This window comes from Magnolia sinica, chromosome 2 (genome assembly GCF_029962835.1).
Source record: "Magnolia sinica isolate HGM2019 chromosome 2, MsV1, whole genome shotgun sequence".
Taxonomy (NCBI): Eukaryota; Viridiplantae; Streptophyta; class Magnoliopsida; order Magnoliales; family Magnoliaceae; genus Magnolia; species Magnolia sinica.
Window position 1 is genome coordinate 121,453,084 of NC_080574.1, and position 27,689 is coordinate 121,480,772.

At 37.9% G+C, this 27,689-nt stretch overlaps 1 protein-coding gene across 3 annotated transcripts; it reads left to right on the plus strand.

Moving 5' to 3' along the window:
• The first annotated feature begins 2,255 nt into the window (after positions 1-2,255).
• LOC131237503 (fatty acid amide hydrolase-like) lies at positions 2,256-26,701 on the plus strand. 3 transcript variants are annotated; one of them, XM_058235314.1, is made up of 20 exons: positions 2,258-2,480; positions 6,329-6,438; positions 7,399-7,459; positions 8,409-8,596; positions 8,673-8,802; positions 9,833-9,910; positions 10,307-10,454; positions 10,919-11,031; positions 14,712-14,787; positions 14,894-14,965; positions 15,075-15,126; positions 16,031-16,102; positions 16,258-16,338; positions 16,658-16,761; positions 16,865-16,957; positions 19,658-19,726; positions 23,212-23,276; positions 23,755-23,816; positions 23,900-23,995; positions 26,412-26,701. In XM_058235314.1, exons 1-20 carry the CDS (start codon positions 2,378-2,380, stop codon positions 26,469-26,471), a joined length of 1,833 nt encoding a protein of 610 aa, XP_058091297.1. In that variant the 5' UTR covers positions 2,258-2,377; the 3' UTR covers positions 26,472-26,701. The 3 variants fall into 3 exon arrangements, with proteins under 3 accessions (XP_058091298.1, XP_058091299.1, XP_058091297.1); XM_058235315.1 differs by lacking the exons at positions 23,755-23,816; positions 23,900-23,995 and having other exon boundaries at positions 2,256-2,480; XM_058235316.1 differs by lacking the exons at positions 23,755-23,816; positions 23,900-23,995; positions 26,412-26,701 and adding an exon at positions 23,395-23,737 and having other exon boundaries at positions 2,257-2,480.
• Positions 26,702-27,689: the final 988 nt, after the last annotated feature.

Below are 27,689 nucleotides of genomic sequence, written 5' to 3' on the forward strand. Positions count from 1 at the left end.
ATCATAGATAATATGATGATAAGACAGAGAGTAGTTGAAAAGAACTCAAAAGAAAACCAAGCCATTGAGAATCATCCATGAGGTCAACTGAGCGGCTGAGTGGAATGCTATCAAGTCGGTAAGGAAACTTAAAGCGGTTATTAGGACAAGTAGCGAGTTTAGAAGGAAGTCTCAAAAAGGTCATGTTGTGTTAAAATGTTTACAGTAATCGTCAGAACGTGGAAAGCATCCAGATGATCATCTTAAGGTTATAAATAACAAGGAAATTCAACAAGAAAAAATGTCTTATACCAACTAAATCAAACCAAATCTATCTTTCAATTGTCTGTCATTTACATTTCTTAACGTAACTTTTTACTTTTATTTATCATTTATATTATGTAGTGTAATCCTTTACTTTTATTAGCCATTTACATTTCTTAATGAAAACCGTAGTAGTAATCAAAGTAGTTGTTAACTTTACTTGTAATCCGAGTCTACGCCCATATGTTAGATTCAGTTCGAGTATCAAGCAAAATTCTCCACTTAGAAAGGCATTTTGTAGTTGTTTTGTACAATCGACTATAAGAATTTTCTTTTTTATTCTATCTGTATTGGAGAGAAAAAGTCCATTTACACGGAAGGCGGAGGTGTAACCCATTTTCAGATGACGAACCCCAATCTTTAACTACTGCCTTATCATCTTAAGCAACGGTGTATAAGTGATTAAATAGTTAACATATTTTATTAGAACTCAATCATATATGGTCAATTTCAAACATGTTTGCTTATTTCGGCGCCGGGGGTTGTAGTTGTTCAGTTTGAATTGAGCTGCAAGCCTAATTCCGACTACTCGGCACTAATCACCTGACCAGATTGAAATAACAGAAACACTGTTCATAGGATGATCATCGCTAGGATAAACCGGAGTCAAAAATACCATCCTGATTCAAAACTCATGTGACCCTATGAAGTTTCCAGTGGTGGGCAGGCAATCCTTGCTGTTTCCTGTGGTGTGGTCCACCTGAGTGTCGGATATGCCTCATTTTTGAATTTATAATCTAACGTGAGCTTATGAAACTGATGAACGGAGTGGATTTCTCATGGGCATATCTCTGGCCCACTGATCGTCCACCACATGAACCTCCCTTGGCGGCTGCACAGGCAGCGCGCGTCCGTAACTGCTTAATGGCCGTTAATAGCAGTTAGTGCCCCAACCTTTACATCTCACAGCTCTGCCTCACTCGAGTTCGTATTGCCTCTGTCGCGACACATTATCCAGCGTATGCCACCACCCACTGGGGCTCACATGCTGATACTAACCTTCAATGCTGATACTAAACTTCAATATTCTTCGGGTTCTTCCGTAATCACACTTATAGTAACGATCTCAACCATTGATTTTCAGAGTTGAATGTGATTCATTGAAAATCTTTGTTCGATTTCTAAAAGCATCGAGATATACTAATGGTCCCAATCATTCTTTCACGGTTATTTTCTTAAGATGCCTAGTATGACGTTGGGGTCCACAACATGGACGGTTCAGATCATTCCAGAATTCAGCACATAGGCCCAGGGGGTCTTAAAAAACCAGACACGAGCCTCGAATTCCTCGCCCCGGTCCTTTCTTCCAAGAAAAAAGCAATGACGAAGGACCAAAACCGAATTCTCTGCAACCGGAACAGGTGTTCCTGGGCCACAACCAGTGCGGCTGTGACCGTGGGCCTCACCTTGATATTTCTATTGTATATCTACACCATCCATCCGTTTTTCAAGCTCATTTTATGGAATGATACAAAAAATAAAAAATATGAAATTATCATTTCACCCACATCAGAGGAAAAAGTGGCGATTGACCATTAAAAAATTATTGTGGGCCACAAAAGTTTTTGATTAAGATAATATTAATATTGGTTTATTTTTCCATAATCCATGTATTTTTGACCTTATCAACAGGTTGGATTGGAAAATAAACATTAAAGCGTGCGTTACAGTGGTCCCTAGGAATTTTTTAATGGTGACCGTTCAATCACTACTGTTTCAAATGGTGGGGTCCATATGAGATATTCATGCTCTTTATTTTCCACTAATGGCCTAAAATAATCTATAAAAACGTATGGACGGCGTGGATATAAATAGATACTTCAAGGTGGGTCCCACACTCAACGTCCGCACCGTGGTGGCTGAGTCCAGCGCCGCAACTAATCAACTCCGCTTCTAGAATCTCCCTCCCCATCGTCCCTCTCGCACGACAATCCATGCAAGTGTTCTCGCTTTCCATACACCCCCATTTATTATAATATTTTCTCGCATTCTCCGCTCCTCTGTCTCAGTCTCTCTATAAAAACTCTGAAAACAAGAGCATCTGTACATTCCTGCAATTCCCAGAATTCAAGCCATGGGATTCTTCAGCACTGAAAGCAAGAAAGTCTACCAGCCCGCCGGAGCTGTCGATCTCAGCTCCGACAGCAATGAGACGTATCTCCGAGCGAATGTCAAAGGCAAAACTCCATTCCGTTTCCTTGATTTCACATCGGAACTGTTTTCTACTCTGTTAGTATGGACTGTGTTTGGATGCTTGATTGAATTGAATTGCAAACGATGAGAATCGATAATGCTTTTTTAGTACTCAATTGATAATGATTTTTTTTTTTTGAAAATTATTATTCCCTCTTTGTTTGTATGATGATTGCAATTCAGTTGGATAGCGCATCCAAACACGCCGTGGAGTTTGTGTTGAATTCTTTGTTGGTGGATTTTGTGTTGGAACTGAATTCTACTCTGTTCTCTTTTTCTTTATTTCTTCTTTTTTTTTATTCTTTTATGTGTGAGAATTGCTTCAATTTTGATTTTTAGTATGGGCTGCGTTTGGATGCACGATCAAATTGAATTGCGAATGACGAGAACTGATAATGCTTTTTTAAAAAAAAGAAATTATTGCAATTCAGTTTGATAGCGCATCCAAACACTCCGTGGGTTTATACTGAATTCTTTGTTACTGGATTCTGCATTGGTACTGAATTCTGCTCTGTTCTCTTTTTCCTTCCTTTTTTCGTTCGCGTGTGAGAATTGCTTAAATTTTTAGTATGGGCTTGCGGTTGGATGCGCAATAAATATGAATTGTGAACAATGAGAATAAATAATGTTTTTTTTTTAGTACGCAATTTTTGCAGTTATTTCATATTGAGTTTGATTTTTTTATAATGTTTTATTTTTATTTTTTATTTTTTTGATTTTTTAAATTTTAATTCCCTCTTTGATTGTCTGATTATTGCAATTCAGTTCGATCGCGCAACCAAACATATTGTTAATTGTATGCTGAACTCTTTTTGGTGGATTGAGGTTTTAGATTATTGAGTTTGAATGTGTAAATTTCTGTAATTTTCATATTTCATACATTTTTTGCTCTTTTTCTATATTCGGAACTAGGGTGATGCGCCGCCCAGGAAGTATTGAATTCTATGATTGGTACACGTAGGTGGTTATCTGTTCTGTTCAAGAGGTGGGGACCACCACGTATAGGGCATAGGAAAAGTACCTTGGAAATAGTCGTAGCAATTGAAAGTGGCAAAAGGCCAATGGTTTGCATTCAAGACCAGCGACTGCACGGTCACGGTTAGGATCATTTGTACTATTCAAGAGGTATTCTGCAGATGGTATATCCATGGTGTACAGAAACTACAGATGGCATATCCCTCTTCTTCTTTTTTGTCTGATTATTGCAATTCAGTTCGATAGCACATCCAAACAGGCCATTAATTGTGTGATGAACTCTGTTGGTGGACTGAGGTCTTAAATTATTGAGTTTGAAGGTGTAATTTCTGTAATTTTCATTTTTTGCGCTCACCCTGGAAGCACTGAATTCTGTGATTGGGACACGTGTGTAGCGATCTGTACCGTTCAACAGGTGGGGCCCACCATGGATAGGACATGGGTGAAGCACCTTTCTTTGGAAATGATCCTAACCATCCGAGACAACGGACTGTTAAAAGTGGCAAAGAACAATTGTTTGCATTCAAACCCAGTGATTGCATGGTTGGGATCATTTGTTCCGTGAGAGAGGTATTCTGCCGGTGGCCTTTCCATGGTGGGGCACACCTCTTTAATGATTCACATCAGCTGTACATGTGGTCCAATGGTTGAGTAGCACAATTCCAATTGGCGCTCCTGCAGTCTACATACAAGTCTTCTTCTTCTTCTTCTTCTTCTTCTTCTTTTCTCTTATTTTATTTTAGTTTGGATGTCTACCTTGGTGGAATTATAATGAAGCTTTTAAAAACTAGAATCGAACGAACTTTTTCTGCATGTGGTATCATATTCAAATTGATGTCTTTTCAGTACGCAGTGACCTAAGGACATCAAGGTCCATATGTTCTGTTAGTGTGTACACAGAATCGTATACACCTGAGGTGCACAGATATGTGCACCTGCAGTGTACCATATAGGCTTCCATCTCCACCATACATGTTGCCACATCTACGGTAATCCTGACTGTCCATTCAATAGCCGGTGCTATGGATGGACAATAGCCCCATAATAACAGCTAACTTACTATCCTAACCGTTTGAACAATTAAATTTGGTCCATTAATTTATGAGTGCTTCCCACTTTTGGTTTCCGGTCTTTGACCACCCACCCTGTTTTATTGGGCAACGACCTATCAATGGTGGAGCATACCCAATAGAGGTCCAGATCATCCTACTCGTGGCCCCACATACGACAGAGATGGAGTTCATGATCCATGGATTTCTATTTGCAAAGAGACCTCTTAACTATTTTGCATATCTAGTTACCACCGGCCCTTTAGTTTGACATTGCTTGCTTGCTTGCTTATTCACTAGAGTTAAATTCTAGTGATTTCTGTTACCATTTGCTTCTTTTGTTATATGTTTCTTTATGCAGTCCAGTAGTGTTGCTGCCCATGGATAGGCATATTGCTGAATCATGTAAAATTTTCTACTTCGTCTTTTGTTTTTTTCTTTGCTTTTTGGTTTTTTGTTTGGCTCCGTTCTTTTTTAATTTTGCTTTGTCTACATGAATATATTTCTAATTTATTGTATTTTAGTAAAGAAGAAAGTTCTGTATTGCTATCCTACGGATGTAGACATATTATTACACCATGTAAATCTTTGTCTCATCTCTTGTTTTTCTCTTTGCTTTTTGGTTTCGTTATTTTCTTTTGTGGTTTTGCTTTTCCTGCATTGATTATATGTGGGTGTTTTCTGTAACAAGCACTAAATGATGGATAAAAACCATTCACATTTAATCAATGCTTCTGAATTTCTTTGTGAATTTTTTTTCTGCGATTTCACATTGATAAGCATGTTATCTTTTCTCTAGGATTTAGTGACCAAAAAAATAAAATAATAATAACTTCTAAATCAGGTTTCTTGCTTGTGAATTAAGATTGCACATTTGTTCACATTATAGATTTTCAATTGCAATCAGTTCCTTGCCTATTAGTTTTATTTCAGTTTCTTCCTTATGCAACAGAGCTGAATTCCACTGGTTTCGCTTGGCGTTAACTTGGGCTGTTTCTTATTTCTAATATATTTTATCAGTTGCTTAACATCACCTTGTTTTCTACCAATATATTTTATGAGGTTTTATGTTTGAATTCTTCATCGTGTATATTCCCAAAATTCTGTATCAAGAAGTTTTTATTGTTTATCATTAGTAGTAACTCGTTGATTCCAGTCAAGCTATAATAATCTATTACATTATGCCTGTGAGAGTTTTATGCTCTCATTGCTGGTCCCCACACTGGACAAAGGAGGGTTGCGTTATTTTGGCAATCGGCATCGAACTTATACCAGCATGAATCCGAACAATATGACATTCCAAACTCATGCTAGTGCGTAATTATGGCCCTTGATAGAGTGGAATGGCAGAAAAGGATTCATGTAGCCAACCCCAATAGCTGGGAAGTTGTTACCTTGATATCATTTTCTTGCTCATGCATTAAAACTGATTTTACTGGTTTCATTTGATGTTTCCTCTATACTCTCTCTCTCTTTCTATTCTTTTTTTTTTTTTTTAACCCGTTTCTCCCTCTGATATAGTCCGTGTAGTTAAATAGTAATAGTGTATAGAAAATCTCTATACTTGATTGGTAGTTTGATATCTGCTTGCTTCTTATTGACAAATGGAACTATGCTTGGTTGTGTATTTTTCCTTACATTTGTACCAGATCTCTCTCCCCCCCCCCCCCTCAAAGTTCCCTTATTTAAATAATTTTAAAGTTTGGATATTTCATTGGTGGTGTGAGAGTAACTATTATAAGAATGGTCCTCTTGTCATGTATAAGGTTAAAGTTTATTGATATGTCAAATTTTGCACGTTTGATTAGCTCCTCGCCTTGCCGGACTTGTGGTGAAGATTTTTGTGTGGATTTTGGAGTTGAGGATTTTGGGTCCACTCGTAGTGTACATATTGAAGAGAGACAATTTGATCCACAAGGTATTGGTTCAAACTTTCTTGATTTCTTTTTTTTTTTTTCTTTCCCTCTCCATTGCTTGTATTTTATGTGCTTGATAATTTGGATGTCCATTCATATTCTGTAGTTGGCACTACTAACTGCTATCTTCTTCAGTTTTCAACTTCTAAAATAAGTTTGTGCAAGTTATGGAACCTATCCACGATTTAAGCTTTGAATTATGCTTCACTTTTCTTTTTTTTAATAAGTTTTTTTATTTTTTATATATTGTGTTCTTTCTTTTCTTGCATCTCGGGAGAAATATGATCGGCGAAGCCAATTCTAATCCGTCGGGTGAAATAGTTCCTATAGTCCATTGCTGTGGCCTCATGAAATTATATGTTTTTGGCTAGTAGAGTCTTCTCACATTATGGTTTACATTTTTATCTTCAAACGCAGGGCCACCTTTCCAATATGCAACTGTTTTAATGTTTATTTAGTGGGCATGTCTAGTGGAGATTAGCCAAGCCCATAAACAACTATATGCATGACCACACATGCCAACCTGTTGCATGTATGGGACACCGGAACCATGCATCTGTTTGGCCCCAACAGCTGGTCAATTGATCATGTGACCCAGATGTGTGCATTGGATGTTGTCAAGTTCTTTTGAATCATTTAAAATGTTCATACAAATGTGGCCCAACTCATGAGTTGATGGGCCTAATTTTTGGGCCAGGTCATCCTTACAGTAGGACCTACCTGATGTGCAATGCAGATGTCCCACACATGTGCCAGGTGGCTGCATGTGGGCTTAACAAAACTCTTTCTTCACTATCATATGAAGTGTAAATGATAATGATTACTGAGTTTGTCATATTTCTTTGCATTTTTCTTGCAAGAGAGTTTGAATCATTTTGTTTTGCCTATCCATCAAAGGTTTTTTTTTTTGGTTCAAGTAATTACTTGCGTGCTTGCTTACAACTAACTTCAACTTCTTGCAGCTTATCTCCTTTGCAGAAATGGAGGAGCCGCCCGCATTTTTACCTGAGCACCTTTGTGAAGGTATAATTCCTTCATGAAACCAAGTTCTTAAATGCCTCTGAAATTTTCACGTCCCTTGTACAAAACCTGTTCGATGATATCAAGATTCAATGCTTCTTCAAATGTGTCCATGATTACAATAGATGTGAGGCCCATGGGACATTGATCTACCAATTTGGGGATGCATGGATAAAATAGGAGATCACCGTCTTTTTCCAAAGGATAACCCTTGACTCTACAAGGAGAGAAAAATCTCTAAAAATGAGAAATAAAATTGATATTATTGATGAAAGGTGTTGTTTAAAATGTATCTGGCCTCACATAAGGAAAAAGAGGCCCTAGACTCCCAATCCAACTCAAAGTAGGAAACTTTTCTGAAATAGTAAAATAACTAAAGACAGTAAAAGACATCTAATCCTATCCAAACTTGTAAAAGACTCTTAGATGACTAAAACAAAGGCATTGGACTGGACCAGACTCTTAAAACCCAAAAACAGCGAAAATGGAATTTGCTAAAAAATAGTTAAGCTTTGACTTAAAATCCAAATTTGACCCCTAAAATAATTGAATTTGTGAAGTTGTCTAGGGCCAATGAACCTTGGGTGATTGGCCAAGATGTAGAGCTTGTCAATGGCTTTCTAACAACATATTAAACACCCAAAATGGATATGCGTTTTGCAAAGTTATGGCCGTCAAAGCTATAGTGCGTGTTTAGTCAGTTTCTGACCAATCAGGGCCCCTCTGGCCCAAATTTGTGCTGTGCTGGTGCTCCATTGAGTCATTCCTGACCTTTCCTACATCACTATGGTTTCCTCGTGATTGCAGTCCACAAACAGATACGAGTTTATATCCCACAAATTACTGCATTTTCTTCAGCTTTATTGTGCTTATGAGCAGTTATTTATAGGGAATTTTTAGCAAAGTAAATGCAACTGTGTTACGTATACCAGATTTGACTCCATCATTGCAGATATTGAAGAGCGAGAGAGCAGTTTTGTAGAACGTGATTTATCTCCATCCGATCAAGTTCAGCAAGCAGTGCAGTGCTTGCCTCTCCAGTCAGAAACAGTAGTAGGTGATCCAGCATCCAGTTTCCGACGCTGGACAATACAAGATTATGCGAGAGCCTATAGTTCGAGAGCAACAACTCCCCTTGTGGTATGCAATCTCTTTGCAAGTGCATTTACAGTTTTCCATTTACACCTTCTGGGAGCTTGACTATTTGTTTGCACAGGTCGCAGAGCGATTTATAACTGCAGTCAAGGACTCCTCCAAGCCTGACCTGCAAATGTCATTCTTTATTAATCATTATGTCGAAGATATTCTCCGACAAGCCACTGAGTCAACTCTTCGATATGAGAAAGGTACCTCAACACCACTGACAATTCATTGCATTGCTAAACTACATACTCTTTCATAATAGTTGTCAATCTAAATGGAGGAAGTATAGCAATCTTGAACTGAGGATATGCATACTAGGTTTTTGGTTCGTAAAGAAGAGGCCCATGATTCATTGAGGCCCCACCAAAGATGGACCATGCCCCTAAATGTCTCCTTGAAGGACAACCAAAGCCTTTCAAATATGGCCTGCAGATAGATGGTTAAGAAAAGTGATACAATGATGGTCCATCTTTAACTAAAAATAATTCCTGAGATTGGTGGCTTGGATCTTCCAATCTGCGAGACTTTTCAGGCATGGTCAATCCATCAATATTCTCAATCACTGAACGATAGGCACCACTTGTAAAAAACTAAATACATGTCTATAAGTGTACCCATTGTGGGTTGAGGATCTGAACATGAGTTTTATGAGTTACTGAAAGTCATTTTTCTAAATGAAAAATATTTCATAATGTGTCATTGATCTTCATGAGATTGATTCTATAAAGAAAACCAGCCATGAATATAGTGTCTTTAAGTTCAACATGTATTATGACAAATATGATCTTTGGAATTGGTTTTCTGGTGTTCCATGGTCCATGAAATTAAAGTCATGAAATGTCACTAGCTAAACATGTGTTTGGGTGCATTATGGAATTGAATTGCAATAAGTAGTTCAATTAAGTGGGGATGAACACAATGTAATTAACTGAGTAATTGTATTAGGGGACTGAGCTCCATATTCATTGCTTTCAAGTTGGACTTGAAAGAAATGTAACTACAATTGCGGGGCTCCTTTATTAGAAAAGAAAAAGAAAAGAGAAGGGAAGAAAAAAAGACAACTAAGAATGATTGCAATTCAGTAATTTAATTTAGCTAGTCATTGCAATTAAATCCAATAATGCATCTAAATGCAGCCTAAGTTCATTCAGATTGTTCATTGTGTCTTTATCGTGATGTAAAAAATTTTGTTGTACTCTGACCTATGTAAGTGCTCATTATGATCTTTTATAGGCAAACCAATCTCAGTTTTGGATGGGGTTCCAATTGCTGTCAAGGATGAGATAGATTGCATGCCCTATCCAACTACAGGTGATCTCCTTTTTGCTCTGATTTTAGCAGCCATGTTTTATCTTTGGTTGACTAATCATTGTCTTTTTGTACCTCTATTTGGAAACTTGAAAAATCTCTAGTCGATTTGATCAGTTCATCAAAACTTAAAAAAAAAAACTTAACTCCATCTAGACAGGTGACTTGGTCAAGTTGATTTTACTCAACAAAACTCAAAAAACAAATTGCCTAGATTTACCATATTCATAACTTTTAAGTCATAAATATTACCATGTTTAGTTATTCAAGATTAAAAACAGCTTGATCTTTAATTGACCAGACAGACTTTTGAGTCGGGTTTTTCGAGTTTTAAAACAATGTTTCGTGCTGGAGATTTATTTATTCTCATTTTGATATTCAATGCAATGGTTCTTGTAGGTGGTACCAAGTGGTTGCACAATATGAGAAATTGTAAAAATGACGCATGTTGTGTCTCGCGCCTGAGGTCATGCGGTGCAATAATCGTTGGGAAAACCAACATGCACGAGCTTGGTCTTGGGACAAGTGGGATCAATCCTCATTATGGGTAAGAACATCCTTGAGGAGTTATTCAGGTGTTGATGTTTCAAAGCAGTTATGGCTTCATAGTGAATGGAGCATGCCTCAAAAAATTTCCAAGTAGGAAGATGCTAACCATTCGATTGGAACAAACAGGCACTTCTGAAAATTACAACAATGTGATGGAGGAAAGTCCAAAGATTGCATTGGTAGGATCTTCCAATCTGTAGTACTTTTGGGACATGCTCCATCAACTACGGTTCCCATCAGATCAATGGTCAGGATCTTTGAAACATGAGTGTATCTTGGTAGTATTCATGTCCTGATGCAACCGCCACAGAAAATAAACTCTACGTTAATATATAGAACCCAATGGAATGCAAATGTTTCCTTTCTTTCTCAATATTTCCACGTCTGTGTTCTAGGATTAGAAGTCAACCAGACAAAGTAGCATAATGGGAGATATTCATTTGCAATTTGCATATACTGCAGGGTTGCTAGAAATCCTTATGATACAAGTAAGGTAGCTGGAGGTTCTTCTAGTGGTTCTGCTGCAGTGGTCTCTGCAGGGCTGTGCCCTGTTGCTCTTGGTGTCGATGGAGGAGGTAAATGGCTCTCACTCTGTAGTGATAGATGGAAACAGTGACCACCAGATTCTATTACAAGCAAAGAAAAAAAAAACTGTTCTCTCTCTCTCTCTCTCTCTCTCTCTCTCTCTCTCTCTCTCTCTCTCTCTCTCTCTCTCTCACACACACACACACACACACACACACACACACTCTAAACTATTGCGATGAGGAAGGCATCATTCTTTTAGGTCTTCATTATTTCCATTATTTTATCTGTACTCTCTCTCTCTCAACTATTACGATGAGGAAGGCATCTTTCTTTTAGGTCTTCATTATTTACGTTATTTTATCTGTAATGTTTAGTGTTATTTGAGAAGCTTTGCGTTTTTACCTGGGTGGTTTCACCAAGGATTTCAGTTCTTAATGTTGCGTAAGATGCTGTAGATCAGCTCAGCGGCCTGGAAAAATGGTCACAGCTTGTTAGACGTAGGCTAGTGGGGCCCACTCATGAGCAATCACTAGTGGGTAGGTCCCATATGGTTTGGCTTCTTCTGGCCTTTTCCATTCGGTTGAGATTTCAAATTCAATTTTGAATTTGATATTGGATAGGAGATAGAGAGAAGATCGGATAATCCGGTCTCATCTTATCTCCTTTCTTTCTTATAAAAAGGGATGAGCTTCTCTCGTAAAGAAATCATACGAAATACCGAGAGTATACAGAGAGATATCGTGTGCACAGTAATCTGTCCATTTTGGCTCGTCCTTGGGACGATCTAATCCATAGATCGCGATCCGGGGCCACTTATACCGTAGGATCAGAGGTGTGAATAGATCCATCTGCTCCAGTAGTAGATAGATGGGCTATTGGAGCATTTATCTTCTGCTTTGTGAGGGTTACAAAACTCGTGTAGACCGTCAGATCTTGAAGGCTCACCTTCCGCGCTTCCCAACACAGCTGTTATGATACCATGATATCTTCCTACCAAGAAGTTTGATGAATTCTATAGGAGATCTTTCCCATTCTTAGATTTTATTTTTAAGCTACAAAGAGATGGGTGGATTCGACATTGTGCCAGATTTGGATTTTTTTTTTCACCTTTGAATAAATAATCCCTTACATGTCATTTCATTCGTCAAAAGGAAAAAACACAATATCAAAACTTGAAGATACAGTTTAAATTGGTCAGTGGTGTTACAAGTTCATAAACATGAATACTGGGTGGATTAGAAAGTAAACTATTCTTTTGGAAGAACTTCCCATCATTTATTGGTTTTGATGGAGGATACTGATGCAACTCATTTTGCTAATCTTATGCATTGAAACATAGAAGGCTTTTGTGGAACAAAATGCATGCATCCTCTGGTGTTTGTAGCACGATGATTTGCTCTAGAAACGCTAAGCTGTTTTACTTGGATCCTTCAAATGATTTTGGACTACCCAACTCATAATACTCCCATAAGGATACCTCCTCGAAATATGCACTCTAGATCTGCTAATTCTTTAAATTTTAGTCGGATCATAGTCATATCCAACTAGGCTACAAGCCCAACCTGCGATGTAGTCAGGAAGTCTTCTAACAAGATTATGCTTGTGAATTGTGAACCAACCTTGTCATACCCATATCCGAAGAATTTGGGATTTGGAGAATCATCCATACCTGATACTGAGCCTACTCAATACCCATACAGGTATCAGGTCAATGATCCCACTTTGAGAGACGGTAGATGGGATTGTTTACTGGTTGGCTCTTAAGCCCTTCAAATGCCATTCGGTATATTCCAATGGAAGACTTATAGAAACAGAACTGGATGGAGGAATTTGGATTCTTGTGCTTCTGTTTTATTGATGAGCTTTCTAGATTGTTAAGTTTCTTGATAATTTCCTTTCCATATCAGTAAAATCTCTATATCTGGAGACTCAAGCTTTGAAAATTATACTATTGTGGAAAAGTTCTTGGATCTGCAGGGTATTTGAAATTTGTTCCAAAAGGAGACAAAAGGATTGCCAAAGTAGTTATAAAAAATGCGTAAGTAGATAGGAAAATGAGAAAATGAGAAAATGGAAGAGAATAGAGGGCCTCCCACAAACTCGGGTTTTGCATGGAAAAGGGTTCGCTCTATGGGGTGTGTGTGTGTGTGTGTGTCTTTGTGAAAAGATTTTGCTCTAATTTGAATTGTAACTAAATAGGAAAATTGAGAGGGGTATGTGTCTGTGTCTGTGTGTGAAAGGGTTTTGCTCTAATTTGAATTGTAACCATTCTTTATCCCCAATATAATCCGTATTTCTAGCTCGATGATACCGATAACACTGGTAGCGATACGATAAAATTGGTGGTATTAGGAATTCCAGGTATCGGCGATGTATTGCTGAGGATCGCCAATGTATCGATATCACCAATATTTTTTACTGTGTAAATTCCAGATGTCGCTTGTATCGCCAATATTTTTTATCATGAAAGTTATAGGTGTCGCTTGTATCGCTAGTGTATTGACAATATTTCAATAATATCGCCAATGTATTGATATCGCCAAAAATTTGCTTATTAAAAAAATCCAAAAAAATCCATTTCAAAATTTTTTATCGGCGCATGGTTGTATGCAGTGTTCAAATTGTTGACAATAATAGTGATAATATCCCGATATTATCATTATCGCAACATGGGCATTAATGAGACCACGATCTTTCGTTTCCTTTCCAATTGTTGATGAGTTCTCGACAAAATATCGTGTTTTTTCGATATTCTGAAATATCGATGGATGTTTGGATGGAAGGTTGGATGATTGGATGGATAGATTGATGAGATCGTTGGACTGATTTCTTACAACAACACACACTATTAGGCCCTATTAAATAGAAATTTATTATTTATGCATTCTTTTTGCATTTTTTTTAAGTTCCTAAATAGGCAACTATGTGTATTTTAGCATCTCCTGAAGTTTCGCTAAAAAAAATCACCTTTTCCCCCATGTTTCCACAATGTTTCCCCACATTTTCAGTTACCGGCGATATCGATATTGTTTCCGTATCCCTGGCAAGCGAAACTTGTAGCAATACCAATACTTCGAACACTGATTGTAACCAAATAGGAAAATTGAAAGGCGTGTGCATGCTTGTGCACACACGTGTGTGTGGAAGCAAGGTGTTACTGGAATCGGATGGAAAAGGAGTAGGGAGACACTTCCAGTTTTCTGAAAAGTAAAGGAGGTAAAGATGATCTTAGAATCTTGTGAAGAAACACAGTATAAAGAACATAGAATTTGAAAGGATCATATTTCTTTTTTGCCAATGCATGCAATATGAGATAGATTTGGAATGAAAAATTGAATCCGAAGTAACTTTTGCTACAACAAGAAAGTTATTTATACTTAAGGAAAAAAAAGTTAGTGTCATTACTAGTCATTAATTCAGAAATTATATAAACATAACCATGACACCACCTGGATAGAAGTCACCTAACCAAAGATGACACTCACCCCCCAAAATACTCATGGTTTGGTAGTTGAATCATTTGTATCCCTCATTTGGTGATATCTATAGTTGAACAAGGTGTTATGCAGGCCACCATAACTTTCATGATATGTGAAATGAAGTTGCTTTATGAATTATATCCTTTAGAGGAGTCATAGACAATTTGAGTGAATGTGAAACTGCCTCCTAAACCATCACAAGAAAGTACAAGAACTCTTACATCAATAAAGTTTGCTATTTTCTTTAGGTTCCGTGAGAATGCCTGCCGCTCTATGTGGTGTAGTCGGTTTCAAGCCAACTTTCAGGCGCATACCTCACTCAGGGTAAATGGAATCTAATCACTCCGTTGTATAGAGATCATCCAATCTCATCCTCTATATCAAGAACTAATGGGCTGATACAGTTCTAAGATGTGCTTTAAACTTTCAGTGTTCTTCCTCTGAATTGGACCGTTGGAATGGTTGGGATATTGGCGGCGACAGTTGAAGATGCATTGATTGCGTTAGTTTTTCTTCGTTCAGAATTCATTATGGTTGCTAGTCTTTCTTTCATTTTCTAGTTCCAGACAGAAGTCAATTGGAAAGCTAAATCTTTTTCTCTCTTTTCCCAGTTATGCGGCCATGAGCGGTGACCTTCCATCAAATGAACCTACTGCTTTGCTGGTGAGCTAGATCTCTATGTCTGATTCTTGAAGTTTCCCCTTCATTCAAAGGTTTTAGGCATTTGGTTCATCATAAAGAACTTAAACTTTCTATTATTTTCATTAGTCATTTTTGTTTTCTTTCTATAGACTAGATTTCAGTAAATGCATTTTATTTCTCTTAAGAAAAATGTTATTAAATCAAATTCAGTAGTGATAGTGACAGTGACAATAACCACTGCAGTGATTGCCTTCCATGTGGACAGTGCAGCTAGGAAAGCATCGCATTTTGCCAATCTATCAATGGCCAACTTATGCTTCTACTGTTTGAGGAATTCTATGATCCTCAGCCCATGGATATGTATGGGATCCTCAGTATTTGAGTTCATAATGTGGGGCCCATTGTTTTGTGATTTAGACGGTTGATCCAGCACACCCAATCGTGGATGCTTCATGACCCAAAAATTTCCCTGTCGGAGCAATCCTGACTCCTCAATGATGGCCAGCTTTTAAGAAGGAAAAAAAACATAAACATTCCACATTCAATGAAAACTTCCTGTGGACTGGATGGCTAGGATCTTCTAATATGGAGATTTCAGGGCATGGTGTATACATGGTCATGCCCATCTGTCGGCATTTGGATTGCAGGAGCATGGGCTAACTAGTGGTCTGAGGACACTATACATATTCAAAGGCCAAGGATCATGTAGTTTTTCTACTAAACTGCTAAATGTCTTCGAGATGCACGTGTATGCCTGCATGCAAACAAATATCCTAACAATGGGTCTTTTGGTTCCCTTGTCTCTTGAAATCAATTATAAGAATCTGTGCTTTCCTCAGTCACATCTTTTCTTTACATGTGTGGTTCGTAATCATGATCTTGATGCGACTGACTCAAGCTCTTTTTATTTTGGATAAATTACCAGCCTAGAGTGAATATTCCACTGCTCAAGTCAACACATTCCATTTCTAATGTCAAGCTCGCAAAATATGGGGAGGTTTGTGATACAGTTTTAAAACCTGAAACCATACAAAATATTGATCCTTTAATTACATTTAAGCATTGCATTAATTCACTTTGTTACTCCAAATGAATTAGCTTTCTTTGTTTCCAAAGAAGATGCTAATTCTGTATTTTTGTTTGATCAACTAGTGGTTTAATGATTGCAATGATGAGATTAGAAGCTGTTGTAACCAAGCTTTGGATCGGTTGTGTATGCAATATGGATGGAAGGTATTGTCCTCTAATGCTCATTGCATAGGCACTAATCTTTCTATTGATAACGTTACTTACTTCCTTTGAACTATCTTATTGGCACCATTTTCAATTTTCCTACTACAAATTAAAATGCAGAGCCAATGACTTACTGATTTTTCATAGAGGTACTACTTAATGATAATATGAGCCGGATGAAGGCCATGTGATACATAACTTTCAATGTCAACGGATAAATACAATAGCTACTATTTTCTAATGACATAAATTTCAATCTTAATTCATAAATTCAATGGCTACTATTTTCTGATCTGCCAAAGCCTTTGCTACCTGTAAGACTATGGAGGTGACTGTACCAGAGATAGAAGTGATGCGTCTGGCTCATTATTCAACAATTGGCTCTGAATGCACTGCTTCATTGGGTCCTCTTCTTGAGAAGCTGTATGCTATCTTCACTGCATGGATGTTATGGTTTTTAATTTATTTTCCTCAATGCTTTTTTCTAACAGTTAGAGATCTACCCACTGATATCATGTATTATCAGGAATATCAAGGAATCAGGATGGGATGCGAGAGTAGCTCTTCGTATCTATCGTTCTTTTAGCAGCAAAGAGTATCTGAATGCCCAGAGAATTAGGTATTTTCTAGACTGCTCTAGTTGGTTGTTCATTCAGTATAATTTTAGTACCATGGAAAACTCTTCTTACTTGCAGCTAATAGTGATGTACATCCAATGCCATTAACAAAACTAGAAGGAAAGAGAATAACACACTAGAGATTCGTATTAGGAGAAGGGCCTGGGCAGTCTTATAGATTAGAACTCCAAGGTGCAAAAGGTGCTACATTGATTATACACTCCGCATACTAGAGTCTTCATGACGAGCCCATTTATATAGTAAAGAGTTATAACCCACTTTCCCACAAATATCTGATGTGGGACTAAATTCACAAAACAACAAACTTAAGACACAACACAATAAAAGGTTGAGTTTCTATTCTCAACATTCCCTCTCAAACCCAACATGCTAGGGTTCGGGATCTTCAATTGCAGCTTGTCTTTATATTGAACATCTGATGTTTATTGAGTCTTCTCTTGAAAGAGCAACACATAGCCAAACTCGAAAACCATTGATCGACCAAAATGTCATTGGCATGCAAAATCCTCTCAAAGACGCAAGTGCAATACTGCAAAGTGAGTTAACTGCACTCATGATGGTTGAGAGAGGGGCTACACCCACAATGGCGTGTGAAGACACAAATGCAATATTGCAGAATATGTGAGTGAAATACGCCCACAACTAATGACAAAAGCATAATAAGGGAAAAGCTATCAATAAAAAAGGAAAGCTCTAGTGCTGGTTGAATCCTCCATATTATGTTGGGTCAAACATTACATCGAACAATTTGTGTGAGTGGAGCAAAAATAAAGTATGAACTCATTTATTTTGGGAATGCTAGGTTTTAGGTAAGATGGTAATCCATAACCTGATCCCCACTCCTCCAAACTTCACCATGCAACACATAGATCACAAATACAATAACCCTCAATTCCCAAGGGAACATCATGAAACTCTACAGCACCAATCACACTACTGACGGATGGTGACATTGAAGAAGTGAGGTGTTAAGAATCTAACCAATATGCCAAAAGGCCCAAGGCTGATGGAACGCATCAAGTTAGGCAATTAAACCCTTGGGATCGTAACATTCCTCCATGATCCACAGCCAACATCTGCAGCGGCCCACTCTATGGCGGCACTCCTCTAGCCTCTTTTCTAGGTAGCCCCTTCCAAACATGGTAGTTGCACTCAAGTTGTCCAGGTAGCCCTCTGCATTCATGGCAGCTGCACTCTAGTTGTCAAAGTAGCCCTCTCCATGTCCTGAAGGATTTCACTCTGGTCTAGGTTGCCCTTTCCACAGGTCGCCCCTTCTATGTATCGAACATAGGATTTGTTGTTGACTCTGATACCAATTGTTAAGAACCTAACCAGGACACCAAAAGCCCCAAGGCTGATGGAACACGTCAAGTTAGGCTATTAAACCCTTTGGATCATAACACGAAGCATTATGAAAAAAAAGCAAAATTGGTGTAAAACATGTTTCTGGATAGCGGCTCTAAGTTGGCTAAATGATCCATAATAATGACCTTTTTTTATATAATAATGAAGCCTTCTTGCCAGCTTTAGTGACTTGAAGGATGATCAGAACAAGAATGGACTAAGAAGAGAACTGAGGGTGCGGAAAAGGCAAAATTAAGAATGCCGAAGAGGTGATCGATCAAGAAGATACTTTTTGGTATCCTCGGTGTCCACACGAATTGATTGATTGATTGTGTGGGGATGAAGAAGAAGAGAATAGGTCGAATAGATAAAGTCATTTGGATCTAACCTGCTTTGATTCCATGATAACTAAAGTAAAACGAAAGAGAGAAATGTAAGATTTATATTGAGAAAAGGGCAGGGAACTGTAGATTAGACCTCCCAAGTGCACAAGGTGCTACTTTGCTCACACATTCCACACTCCAGGCTACATGACTTGAACCCCTTTTATATAAATAGGAGTGTTACAACCCACTTCCCACAATTATCCGATGTGGGACTAAACACACAAGGCAATAAACAGAAGACACAACACAATCAAAAGGCTGGGCTTGTATCTCAGAAAATGTGATAAATGGATGCTTTATCAACCAACTCATTGGCAGAAGATTTTGGCTTCTAACATAAAGCATTTTGGGAAAGATCATAACATTTGGGATTTGAACCTTCGCTTTATGAAATCTATGCAATCATTATTTGCACAGCCTATAGAGCTTCTAATGAGACCTTCTATCTGTAAGATTTGCTAAATGGTGGTGCTGATGCTGATGATGATGAGAATTTGCCAACTGGTGTAGGTAACTTGTGGAATAACAGTAAGGAATGAATTGAAAAACTCAGATGTGTTCCACTCCACATGCAGTCACATTGCACAAAATGACTCAATTCCATTAGCATAATCAATGAGAAAAAATGCTAACCCACTCACATGTGCAAGAACAAAACCTGCATACTAGGTAAGACTTGATACATCAGTTTTCTGCAATCTTAAGCTGTGATGGTTCTGAAATTTTTGTTTTGAAAATATTGTCCTCGATATCGTATCATCCTCTTCTTTGTACTTTTCATCTACATTGAATTTTAAATGTTTATACACTGGTGAGTTATTTCTTTTTTCCAATAATATTAAGTTGTTTAAATCCCAGTTTATAGTGTAGTGCCAATTACTATGCATTTTAGCATTTGTTCTATCATTTTTTTTCACAATATATTCGATGCTGATTTCCTAATTTCTCCAGGAATCGTCAAATGCACTTCCATATGAAGATTTTTAAGAAGGCAGATGTTATTGTCACACCTACAACAGGGTACTTCATTTCTGTTTGCATCACATACCTGCTGCTACTAAAATGGGTTCTTCTCTGTCTTTTTTCTTTATCTGATAAAGTGATAGATCTGGCACCTGAAATAGTCTTGTAGTGTTGAACATCACTTTTACCCTTTCATTTAGATGCATACACGGGCCTTTCTTTTGGTATGTTTAATCATTATTTACATGCAACTCGTTTGTTGTAATCAACCTACGTAATAGACTTTTAGATAGCACTTGATTGTAGCCAACCTACATAATAGTCTATTACATTGTGCCTGTGGGATTTTTGTGCTCTCATTGCCGGTCCTAGCAGGATAAAGGAGAAAGGTTGCGTCAGGTTGGCAGCCAGTATCAACCTTATGCCATAACTTGATCATGAATCTGATCGGAACAGGGTTCATGTGGCTGACCCCATTTAGTTAGGACAAGGCTTAGACGATGAAGATTATGAATCATTGTTTACATGTCATTGTCTTAGTTATATCAGTCTTAACTGTATCAACTAGTTAGAGTTGAAACCGTTGGTCAAACTTAGGCTAGCTTTTTAGACTCTCAAGTGTATATTTTGTTTGTACTAATTGGTGTATGCCAATATTTCCCGTCCTTCTATCATTGTTATTAGGATCTTGTAAATTCTTTGACTTAAACTAGTGGATTTTATATCGTCCATTTATAGCTTATAAGTGATAAACGGATTGGGTGATTCTGTTTTCTCACAATCATCCCTTCTTGATGTTGGGACATGATATCAGAGCCTCTCACAACCAAAATTTGTGCTGCCATACTTCTCCCTACTCTGTTTCATTTAATGTCCGTGTTTGTGTCCGCGTCCGTGATTGTGTTTGCATTCGCACCATGTTTGCTCACAATGGAATTCATGTGGCCAGGAAATCCTGATCTCACCACCAACACAATCACATCAACTTCTCATTACCTCAAAACAATAAACTAATAGAAGACAGAAGAAGAAGATAGTGTGAAGGAAACCTTTGTTTATGCTTGACAAAAAATTCCAAATGGACTCAATGAGCTCTGCTCTTTTCTCATGAAGAAGTCACGCCTCAAGGCTTGCTACACATGCCTTCATTGAGAGCACAAAGAAGACTAAACTATACATGGACTTCCATGACGCCTACTACTCATTTTCTAGCTCTCTACAAGTACAACTAGCTATTGGCAGTAGAATTCAAAACCAACAAAAATCCTAATTAAACAATAAATCTCAACTCACTCCAAATCAAGAGTAGGAATTTCTATGCATATATCAAGTTAGATTTCTCAAAAAGAAGAAGATAAAAAGAGAAGAAAAAAAAATCATGTATCAAGTTTTTTATTTGATCAGGTCTTTCATAATGAAACATTGAAGACAGGTTTGTGCGATTCTAGCACAACTGATGCAGGAGAAAAATCTCAGCCACAAGGGTTTCATGCAGAAACACCAACAAAAAATGAAGTACATTCAGAAAGACTTCTATATATCAATACCCAAAACAAATATATATTCTCTTCAAAAGGCTAATTCTAAGAAAACTAGAAAACTAAGCATAGTATGTAATGGCTCTAAAACCATTAAATGAAGAAAAACTACCAACACTACTATTATCTAGAGTGCCCAGCGGAAAAACTAAAACACTAATCTAACCCTTAATCCCACACCAAAACTAAGCCCTAAAAAATAATGCTGACACATGTGAATCTGGTGAAAATAGCCTCACCAAACAGCAGAACAGTTTTAGAAAATTGAGCTCCCAACCACAAAGTTCTATTCAATTTGATGTTGCATCAATATTTCTGTCTTTCGAGGGGGGTTTTCAGGTGTGTGTGTGTGTAAAGATTTTTATGCAATCACTATTTGAAATCTTTTTCATTGAAATTTGTAACATCAGAGCTAACCATCTCATTTCCTTAGTGTTGCGCAACACGCCAACAACGCAGTGAACCGAGATCCAATCTCCGGTCTCACCCACAAACGATAAACAGAAAGAAATATAATCTAGAAGTAGGATCAAAGCATACCAAACAAACCACAAGACAAGATATACGTGGAAAAACCCCAAACAAGGGTAAAAAACCACGGGTGCAAACTTCTACTATGAAGAAAACGAAGATTACAAGCAATATACTAACCTTTTCCTTTTAGATGAATAGAGAAAACCTTTGCCCACACCTTAAATACCTTTTGCATTACCCTAGAAAAGCCCTAGGGACCCCTATTTATAGTTTAGGCAACTTCCCTTTCTCACCCTTGCAAAACCGACTCAAATTTCCGCAGTCCGTATCAAATCCGTAAAACGAAAGTGCGTAACCTCGACTGGTTGAGCATCGGCCTCGACCGGTCGAGCACCTTGGACCCCAAAAAAACATAGCTCGCTGAACTTTGAGTCGAGCCCGTCCTCGACTGGTTGAGTGGGCCACTCAACCGGTCGAGCGGCCCGTCTAGATGTGGCTCCACATCTAGTCGAGTGCCCGTCTAGATGTGGCTCCACATCTCAACACTTAGTGCAATCAAAATACTTCACATCAATCTCTCGAACTGAGATAGATTAGATTCCAGTCCTTACGAATGAGTATGTTTTGCTTTCTCAATAATGGATATAGAGATCATATCAATAAAACCTGAAGCCGAATGTAAGTTTGAAAAGGAATTATCATATGCTATGAAGTTTGTATTTAAGAAGAAAATGAACAATGCCTTAGGGCTATGTTTTGGTCTGTCTTTTAATGTCCACAAGCAGCATAACTTTGTCATAGTTGCTGCAGTTTTGTGGTTCCAATTTCAATACTGGAAGTAAGCTTACCTATGCAAGCAATTGTCAATAATGTGAAGTTCCCAACTACAGAATTTTGCTTCTCAAGTGCAAGTAATCCTACATGTTTGTTTGTCCACTTGAGTTATGCCATTTCTTGAATGCAGTTCAATCTTTCACGCTTTATGGTTTCAGGGCTTGCTCATTAAATTTCTTGAGAAAACTTGGTTCCATCTAATCGTGAACAAAGTCAGCATTAGAACATGTATAGGATATGTCCAGTCCATGTAAGTGGAACCGATGGTTTAGCAATCTGGTCTTTTGATCTGGTGGGCACCACATCAATGGGTAATGCCTCAGAAACTTCCATGTTTTGAAGATTCTAACCCTTTGATCAGTAGCTAATAAAATCAAGGGAAAAACAACTGTTTGGACAATAAGGGCCAATGAATGGACAGTTAGGATCTTCCAACCATCCTGGAAGATTTTTGGGGCATCCCCCTTCCATGTTGGACCCACTTGGATCAGCAAACTGTGAACTCACTTGTATGGACAAGTGGCATCAGTATGCATTACAACCCCAAAGTGCTGCTTTTTTAATACACCAAAGTGCAGTGGGAGAAATTTTACTGATTGTTATTACAAGTCGGTTTTTCTTGGTAACTTGCTGCTTCTGTATGCATCATTTGTACATGTCTTTCCATATAAGGAATTTTCCTAATGTTTTTGACAGTGTAACGGCATACCCTATAAAAAGTGATGCTCTGAAGTACGGCGAACTTGACTATATAAATGGAGGTAGGCACTCAGTACCTGAATTGTTCTGGTTAGCAAGATAACATTAAATAAAATCTTGAGGTTGCACTTCTCGACTTTTCACATGTTATCGCCAATATTATGTAGTTATCACGTCCAGGTGTGTCAGGAGGTAAATAATATCCTCATGTGCATTTACAAGGGGGGCCCATGATACAGTTATCGAGACCATTGATATGATGAACCCCACAGACAAGAGTAGATGGTGGCCACCCCAAAATTATTCTAGATTGAAAGATCCTAACAATCCAATATTTGGCATTTCCAGATCATCGCAACATTTAGTCCACTGATTATAGATTTATGATCTTCCAATCAGTGAGATTTTTTGGCATCCTCCATCCACAATGGGGCCAATGGATAGCCAAATTACACAAATTGTTGCAGGACCAGATAATTCCTCAATATTCTAATGGGTTGTGATTTCATTATGGTGATTTGAGGCGTATCATTGTTGCAGCTGCACTTGTTAGGTTCCAGATAGCAGGAAACTTTCTTGGATTGCCTGCAGTGACTATTCCGGTACAATCCCTTCCATCTTCCTATTATCTAACACAAGTACCAATTGATTTGTCATAGACCAATCTTTGTTTGCGAACTTGTAGATTGGGTATGACAAGTTGGGATTGCCGATTGGCCTCCAGTTTATTGGCCCACCATGGTCTGAAGCAACCTTACTCCACCTCGCTTTTGCAATTCAGGTAGACAGATTTAATTCTGGCAAAGAGTTATTTTCATCTTCCTTTAACAGTTTCAAACAAGCTAACATATTGGAAACCTCTACACATTCATACATCCATCATCTTCTTGCAAATATTCGTCAGATATCCCTTGATCTTGTGTGAAAACCAGGCTTATTAGGACAAATATGCATGTTTGTTGTGGTTGCCTTAATAACTTGACTGATAGAAATATTAACGCAATGGTCACGGAAGTTGCTTCTACTTCTCCATATCATCATCATCATCATCATCTGAGCAACAAAACCAGGTGGTTGCTCCACATATATAGACCTCCTTATTGAAATCTCCATGAAGAAATGTGTTATCAAGCTGGAATAACAACCATCCATGATTAACCATGACAGAAATAATGACACGAATAGAGTTAAGCCTGTCAACTGGAGAGAGTGTCTCTGAATAAACCACGCCAAGAATCTTAGTGTATATGTAGCAACCAAAAATCTTTCCACAATACCGTCAGGCTAAAATTTAATGGCATACATTGACTGATATCCAACAACATGATTTCCGGCTGGAAGACTGATCTGTTCCCAAGTGTCATGAAGATCAAGACTAGCTATCTCTTCTTCCATAGCCTGATTCCACACCTTACGAGAAAGAGTTTCCTGATATGACTAGGAACAAAATGAGAAGAAACAAATGAGGAAAATTTACAAAGTCCTAGAGATAGACAATAAAAGGAGAGATATGCCAATACAATACGTGATACGGGGCTATATCGGCCGTATCGGAATCGGTTGGACCGTATCGGTCCGTATCGGCCCATATCAGTGCTGATTCAGGGCCAATAACGGTCCAAATTTGAATAATTATTTTTTTCAAAAATTCACTTTTGTCTCCTCTTCTTCTTCTTTTTTTCATTTAAACCATGGAAGAATCTTAAAAACTCATTTTAGGCTAGATCTAGACCTATTTTGGGATCAAAACAAATTATTTGAATGGAATTCAACGAATCGAGGCGAAGTGGACCATTATGGAAAAAATCGGAAAGAAGAGTAAACCTTCACTTTCTTTTTTATATTTTCATCATCTTTTTGTGTATTTCTAATGCAAGGGCCATCATTCACCAAATCATGTTTAATTCGTGTTCAATTAGGGCCCATTTAGTTGACTTTCAACAAGTCAAATCGACAGACAACATTCTCATCAAAGAATGGTCCAATACACCGTTGAATACATGGTCAAAACACAAAAAATGATAGATTCCTGAATATCTGATTTTTTTTCCTATTTTCTGATATATATATATATATATATATTGCTTCAAAAAAAATCTGTACGGGCTGATACGGGCCGATACAGCCCTGATTCCGATACGCGACGCCGTATTGTATCATTTTTCTGTGGGGCCAATACGGCGGCCGATACCGTCATTCAGAACCATAGCTACAGATGGGTCAGGCGAGCATCTCTAGCAAGGCCCACATACCTTGCTAGCAAGACTCCTTAAAATACTTATAAAATAAGTCTGGTTTTTCCTAGAAAGCAACTGGGCATTAATTTGCTAGCATCATGACCCAGATCCAGATATACACCATCATGGATACAACTATTTGTACTTGACATATTCCCAAAATGATGAAATGATAAAGGCACAGGCATCTCATAAACATTTGAGACAAACATGAAGCCATACAAGGCATTGTAAAGATACTTCATTGTAACAGTTAGATAAACAAAAGAGGAAGAAACGTAATGTGTGCAAGGAAAGTAGTTGCCAGATCCATTTTGGTAAATTCCATTTTCTAGATCCGAGTCTCTCTACACGCTTCCACATTTTCCAAGCTTGCGAGTTTGTGGAACATCTGAAGTGTCCATCAGGAGGGCCCTGCATGGGCCACAATTTAGGAAACAAAATGAGTGGCTGAAAACCTTGGCTGAGATCTTTCTAGCAATCCATTTGTTTCAAACACTGTGATTACCCACCTGATGAGTGGGCCAACTTGATTCTTGTGCCTAGGTGCATGCGTAGTGGTACCTACCTGACATGCAGTTTGGATCTGGTGGCATGTAGAACAGCTTGGGTCTACACACATGTGGATGGCAAGCGTCTAGTATCATCCTATAATGCCTAAGATGTTAGCTGAACACAAGCTTCAACTGCACCATAGTGCGAGTTCATTAGCTCCACATGGATTTTTTTTCCCCTGAACACGTCTATCATGTTCAACTGATCATTACAATCATCATAAGCCTTGCTGCAGCTACTTTAGTGCCAACTATAATGTTGAACTGATTTTCTATATATATATATATATATATATATATATATATATATATATATATATATATATATATATATATATATATATATATATATATATATATTGTTTATGTTCTGTACTGATTAATTTGACGTCTGTTTTGATCTTAGGGTTTGTGCATCGGAAGCTACAGAGAGCCAAAAGTTTTCTATGATCTGCTCAAGGAATAGCTGAAATACACATCACCTGTTGAATTATGCAATAGAATACAAATGAAATGAACAAGCTTTTCCTTTTTCTCATTAGAAAATGGCATTTAATCAGGCGAGGAAAATGCCCAAGTTGTAATTAGTATAATACGTACCAAAGAACTGTTTCATTTGTTCCTTCTTCTTTTTCATTTTATGTCTGTCCATCTTCGTAATATGAGTTAAATAAATGAGAATACAAGTTAAAGAACTGTTCAGGACCTTTTACATGTGAAATAATTGCCATCATGTCAGCAATAATCACCGTTCATCATGATCTGACAGTTTTTTCTCCTTTCGAGGGCCCATTTCTTTAGCAGCCAGTGAGCCTCATATCAGAAATTTACCATGGGATAATTGTTATTAGTACCAACTTAACAACAATCTAGCAGGAGCAATATCGACTTTTGGGTATTCTCTGCTTAAAAAATAAAGGACACATGAGCTAGTTAAATTAGGATGCTGGTGGGAGATGGAGGCCACTTGCTTTGACCTTTTAGAAGATGATGTGAATGGGATTGAGGTTGGATTCACTTCCTATCCCATCCAATCGCAATTGGACGGTGGTAACCTTTGAAGAAATGCAAGGCAAAAATCCAATCTTTCAATCTCTCTGGCGTGTGGCAATCTGAAACTGCCAGCACACCATAGCCAGTAACTGGGCTATCCATGGGCTGGCCTGAGTTGATCTTGGCCTGAATTTTGAACCCATCTGGCTGGTCCACTTCAAAAACTTTATTTTTTTCTGGGCAGAGTTAACACAGATCCTATCACAATTCAAAAAGTTCAACAGGGAGAGGGTAGAGTCCCACTCCAAACACAAAAGAAAAATCTCCTTTCCTATCCTGTCAGCCATTGCATTTTCATCGCTCCTGAAATGATATCTATTAGAGTTGTATTTATTTTTCCTTTTCATATCCTATTTCATTGCTCCTTTAGGACATCATACCATTTATGTTATTTTAATAAAACATAGGGTTAGAGAAAACCTCTCTAATACCATGTAAAAGGAGCTGAAGAGAATTGGGTGAAATTAGAAAGTAGAGAGAAAAGACTCTCTAGCCCTATTTTTTTGTTTAGAAAACCTTACACAAAAATGATACTTAGAGATCACTGAAATAAGGTACCATGTGGAAAAATAAATACAATCTGGCTCAAACCTAGTGCAATCGTCAGTCTATACCTAGTGCGATCGTCCAT